General features: G+C 35.8%; 1 protein-coding gene across 2 annotated transcripts in view; it reads right to left on the bottom strand.

Annotated features, from left to right (window-relative positions):
* Positions 1–6,414, bottom strand: part of LOC106471177 (TOM1-like protein 2) — a 74,327-nt gene that overhangs the window by 27,482 nt on the left and 40,431 nt on the right. For both annotated transcript variants that reach the window (XM_013931767.2, XM_022399812.1), the window contains exon 12: positions 3,625–3,712. In XM_013931767.2, the coding sequence (XP_013787221.1) occupies positions 3,625–3,712 (88 nt within the window). The remainder of the gene's footprint in view (positions 1–3,624; positions 3,713–6,414) is intronic.

The raw sequence follows: 6,414 nt of genomic DNA on the forward strand, positions 1-6,414 counted from the left end.
GGAATGGGTACCCCAATAGTAGTGTTGTTCCGATCCAACCACCAATCGCAATCAACAAAGTTGCTCATGAGTAATGAGACAGGATGATCCAAAAGACTGGAATGCATGATCCATTGGTCACGCAGTGATTACTGAAGGGACCTCATATATGCTTGTCCCAAAGGAATGAGAGGCTTGAGGGATGCCCACATCCTTTAAAGAAAGAGAACAATCCACGCAGTAGGAGAAGGAGACATAAGTAAAAGCCTGATGGCTCTTTCCATGGCTTGAAGCTCGATAGGGGTTGGTTGAGCATGACTTAAGTGAGTACTGAAAAATACATCCAGATGGACAAGATATTACATCGGTCACAGAACAGATTTCTCCAGTCTGATAAGGAAGCCTGCTTTTGTGGCTTCTTAAAAGGAGAATCTGAGACTGTTGTTCTGCTAATTGACGGGATGGTGCCAGAAGGAGCCAGTTGTCCATATAATGATGTGTGCACAGGCCCAAGAATGCAAATGATGAGAAAAAGCTTGAACAACAGAAGACATAAGGTGCTGATGCAAGACCAAAAGGTAGAGCCCTGAACTGTAGCACCTGACCCTTGTGCACAAATCTGAGAAACCTCCGGGAAGATTCCACTATGGGATAATGGAGATAAGCATTGGTAACATCGAGGTTGGTCATCCAGAGACCTGGCACAAAGAGTGCCATCGTAGCTTGAGAAAATATTCCATTGTAAAGCGATGAGGATCTAAAAATTGGTCGAGTCGAGACAGATCAATGATTGGACACCAATCTCCTGTCTTCTTGGGTACAATGTATAAATGGGAATAAAATCCTGAAAGAATGGTATCAACCCTCTCTACTGCCCTTTTGACTAACAACTCTCTTATGGCCTTGGAACGAAGTTCCACTTGCCATGGATCTGTTGGAAGTGAAAAGGCAACAGGTTGTGCAGATAAAGGTGGAGGTGATGTCAACTGAATGACCAACCCTGAAGCCAGAACATGGATCCTTGGTGAAAGAACTCCAGATGTCCAGAAAGTGATGTAATCATATTCCCACTGCTCCCCCCACCCATGGAATAGTCACAGACGCCATTGACGATGGTCTGCAGGAGCCAAAGATCCTCGAGAATATGTACAGACTCTACGGGAACCAACAGACCTGGGAACTGAAGGAGGGGGTCAGGAAACACTACGAGCCGACACTTCCAAATCAGTGCCAGAAAAGCAAGAAGCCAACAACAATAAAGAAGAATGTGAACAAGCTGAATCAATTCGTGATTCTAACGTCTCTGTAACTCTGAGAAATAACATGGAACTGAGAAAAGGAGCTTCCCATAACTCCCTGAGGGCAGAAGACAGTAAACAAACAAGTTTTATAGAATCTTCTCTATCCAATAAATCCCAACAACAAACAAGCCAGGAAACCAGAGAAAGAACTGAGAAGACAATCTGACTTAGGTAGACATCAGAAAAATCCCCAACTCATCCTCAAATTGCTGATGGGAACGTTGATAGGCTTCCGACAAAAGTTGGATTGAAGATAAATACTTCAGGACATTTATAAGAGTAAGACGAATCCAAGAAAACTGTGATCTGGTTAAAGTGATCACAGATTCCAAACTAGACCTCCACAGGTCCAAAAGAGGGTCCATCCATTGAGAATCTATATATACTTCCTCCTCGCAGTGATAAGCCAAAGTATGCTGTTCCGATAAACATGGGGGACAAGGCATAACTGAGCGGCAAATCTCCCAGGATTAACAGCAATATCAGGAGAAGAAGGAAAAACGAAGTAATCACTTGCCATCCTCTCTGCCAACAAGGAAGGAGTAGAGTAAAATGCAATAAAATGCAAAACCTCACAGACTTGAGTAACCAACTGAAGAAAAGGGGCTGGAGGTGGCTGATCAATATGATCCTCTGTTGAGGCCAACCTAGTAAAAGAAGGAGCCGGAAAAAGCAAGTCTAAATTCTCCCCAGCTAGTCCCAGGTCATTTGCAAAAGCCACCTCCAAACCCCCCCCCCCCAGAGAGACACCCTTGGTCTACATAAAGGACTCCATCTCACAATGGATCATATCACGGACAGCCTTGACTGAGAGTGACCCCTCCCCTGGCCATTTACAAACACCAGATAGCAGAGGTGGAAGAGAAGAGGTCTGGATGGCCTCCGCAGTAGAAACATTACCTCGGGAACTCGTGCCCGTTGGTACATTTTTTTTGTTAAAGTAATTTATAAATATAAACGAAGATATAACCATAGTAACATCAACCCCGTTCAAAGTTGCAACATAAATTATGAATAATCACAACACTCCTGTTCATAGAAACCCGTACCAAATGCTTTGTTGAGAAAAAGTTATTACATTATCTGAATAAGGTGCTTATATACAGTACCTAGATAGAGGGTGCATTGAAGTTGGTGGAGAAATTTGCAAATTAGAATTTGCCAAGGGAATTCGAGTGCAGTATAAAAGACTGGAGCAAGTGTTTTCAATACTTAGATGGGCAAAGAGTGGAAACCTTGGAGATCAAGAAATAGCTATAGCGTCAGTGGAGGCAAGTATGATAAAACATCAACCTAAAATATTTTTGAATAACAATTTTTTGAAATGCATTTAGAATTATCTTTACTTAAATTCTGAAATTTGATATACAGGTACATACTTCCCACCTGAAAGGTGGTCTCTGATCTGGATAGGGTTAAACTGAAATGTTAGAACTTACTAATAAACTTCAAGCAATTTCTCACATTTTTTACATAATATTTCTATGTTGTTTCATGTTTACAAACACATCACAACAAAAATTTTTAAGCAATGTAAACAACACCAAGTCACATAATTATAGGCTTAAATGAGTGAGTCAATACCATAAAAAAAACATTTACCATTAGTTTTCAATACTTACATAGGATATACAACATACAGAAAACAACATTGGCTCTTAAAAATACTATAACAGTTCTAAATTTATAGATACATAAAATGTAAATGGACTGTATTTAACACTCATTACAACAAAACAAGCCATAAAAGAATAAAATGCAATTTCACAAAGAGGAAGACAAAATTTAGTCAGACTATTACAAGTTTTTTGTATATAATGCTTGAACAATTATTAAAAAAATTAATTCTATATAGGTGAATACACAATAGATGAGTTTTGTTTGTTTGTTTGAAGTTAAGCACAAAGTTACACAATGGGCTATCTGTGCTCTGCCCATCACGGGTATCGAAACCCGGTTTCTAGCATCCACAGACATACCGCTGTGCCACTGGTGTGCAATAGATGAGCTAAACAATTCAATGAAAAATGTTCTTGAAAAATAAAGCCAAAAGCAGAAAGCTCGGCATTTAGTTTTCTTTTCTTACCCTTCTTTTCCCCATTTTCACTGTAGTATCAATTTATCCGTCATGTCCATTTTGGATGAAATTCAATTTTATGTTTCTCACTTTGTTTTACACATTTTTAAATTCCACATTTTACCTAGTACTGCAGCTAATCATGTTTTCAGTCTTGAAAATGATGTTCTATCAAACTGAAGCACAAGAAAAGTTATTAGAAGAATATCGTTCTATAGATAAATTACATTAAAAGAATCGGAAATAACAGAGAAAGCTCATGCATACCTCATGAGATGTACCCTTAGCAGATGTGAATGAGCCAAGACTTACACCAATCTGATTCTGATTTGTGTTATCCTCACATATGCTGCCACTGAAATAAAACAAATAAGGAACAGCATTTGAAACGTCAAGATGCACACATGACTTCCCATTCACATATAAACTGGCTAATTACCTTTAGCTACTTTATACTTAAAAGTGCTCATTATTTCAGTGAATAACTACTTGTTACAGCAATTTTACTTGTGAAACTAGGGCAAACCAATTTTAAATAATTAAAAGTTTAATTACATTGTTTTCAAAACAAAACATTCCTATCGATGGGTTTTTTCTCCAAAAACATGTACTGAAACAGCAAAAACACACAAGCACTTAGATCGAATGTCTTTTCCCAATATGTAACTCCTCAATAAGCACCTGTTACAAATTTTATAACTATTTAGATCAAATTCTCATCCATCAAAACAACAAAAAAGACCTTGTTTTTGAAAAATGAGGAATAAAAACATATATCAATAACAACAAAACAAGCAGAATCTTAAAACATTACATGACAGAATATGAAAAAAATCTGTAAAAAATTAAAAGCATTAAATTTCACTCTTGCGACATACTTAAATGACCATGTTCTGAAACTAGTTTATGCAAACATCGTTTTTACAAATGATGGCATATAATTAACATTTCAAAATACACCTTGTAAAAACCACAATTCACTTCTTGTGTAAACCTTTAATAGTTTTAGGAATAGCCACCAGGGAGTTACATGTAAACACATCTCACAGTTTATTCCTGGCAGTCCCATGAAAATGATAACCCATGGTTACTAAAACGTCAAAGAGATTTAACAATCATATTTTTTAGCTGGTATATAAATTTTTAAAATAATTTTGATGCTAATCACCACACCAATTTGACTAGTGGCTATGACCACTTTGACTGTGATAGTTTTTAATTGTATTTGAACACCTAAACTAAGTCAATTTTTCAAAATGGTTAAAGTCTCTGCAGTTCAATGATCTAGTATTTTTAATATATTTCAAAATACATCCTTTTTCAGAGCATACTGAGATCAGAATTAGTAAGACACAATTAGAATACAAAATCAAGGAGAAAATAGGTCTCAAACTAGAATTATGAAGTAGAAAGCTGTAGCAATAGTCGAGTGTAAAGAATATTACACATGAATATTAAATTAATTGAAATTACTAATGCTTCAGATGCTTACCATGCTGTACGCTTCACTTTCAAAACTTGTGATTCCATTAAAATGATTACTGCAAATTTTTAACTGCAGCATAGTGGCTCATTGAATGGCTCTGAATTTTTTGACAACTTGGTTACTCATCAGCATCTCTACCAGCCTACCCTCAAATTGAAATTCATTTAGGCAGGATTAAAGTAATCTATGAGACCTTGAGTGTGGTCAAATACATCAATCAAAAGGGTTTGACCTCCCAAGTACAAAACTGTAATTAGATCTCAAATCAGTCTAGATATGATGAAGCCATGAGCTAAAAGTTTGTACTTGAAAAAAAGAATCAGGCACACACGCATCCCATGCTTGGTATTGCTGGTGCACAAAACTATAGCTGATAAAAAAGATCTCATAGATTAATTTACTCTAATCCTGCCTAAAAGAATTTCAAAAGCCACAGCTATTGAGCATTTCCTCTTATTTGTATTAAAATGTAACAATTTATAAAATGTTGCATAATAATGAGAAATATCAATGCACAGAACTTTGAAAATATCACCAGATAATATCACTTAAGATTAAGAATTAAGTTTCCAACAGCAAACGTTTTATTATCAAAGTATTGACACAGCACAATCCCTGATAGTGATAGTCTAAATCCCTCTATTTTGTATGTGGCATCCACGCTTGTGCTGTTGTATAGGGTTTAAAAAAATTAATAGTTACTGGATATATCATTAATTGGACAAATTTCTGACACACTTTGTGCACTTGTAATAAAGGGGCCCCTATATAGAACATCACCAGAATTAACCCTCACTTTTAACTCCCATGAGAAAAGAACAATTCTTAACAGTACCTATCCTGAAATATATTCTCAAGAATAACTTGTAACTTTGACTTCAATTAATAATTGCAGTTAGCATAATCGTATCAGCATTTTGATTTACTTTGTTTATAGCTTTTGCTCAAATTGTTGATTTTGACTTAATGTATAACGAAATGCAGATAGATTTGTTAAAAGGGCCAAAACCTTTGGCAATGAGCCTGAATTAGAAGTGCCAGGTCTTTAGTGTTAAACCTGGGGTAGAGAACAATGGAAAAACCTCTCCTGTGGAGATATGAAGCCTTCTAGATCTTGTTTGCTATGGGCAGAAAAGTCTGGGTTTAAAAGAGATCTAGAAAAAATGCTTTGAATATGAGTGTATCATCTGAACCATGCAGACTGACATGGGTATTGTCAAGGTGCGAGTATGGTTTGGATTTGATAAAACTAATAATAGTTAACCCTATACTAACTAGAGAAGTATCATTACCCCATTCTCACATTGAAAACACTTAACTAAACTGCAAACACACAGTACACATTTTCTAAATATTGTTTAGTTTTGCATGAAAACAATATTATATAATTTGATTTAATACTTCTATGAAACATTTGATGTTGTGAAATGCCCATATTTTTACAAAAACAAAAATACTTCCTTGTCTTTCTAATAATAAATACACATATATATATATATATATATATATATATATATATATGTGTGTGTGTGTGTGTGTGTGTGTGTGTGTGTGTGTATATATATATATTA

Source organism: Limulus polyphemus, unplaced genomic scaffold (genome assembly GCF_000517525.1).
Source record: "Limulus polyphemus unplaced genomic scaffold, Limulus_polyphemus-2.1.2 Scaffold4458, whole genome shotgun sequence".
NCBI classification, from domain to species: domain Eukaryota; kingdom Metazoa; phylum Arthropoda; class Merostomata; order Xiphosura; family Limulidae; genus Limulus; species Limulus polyphemus.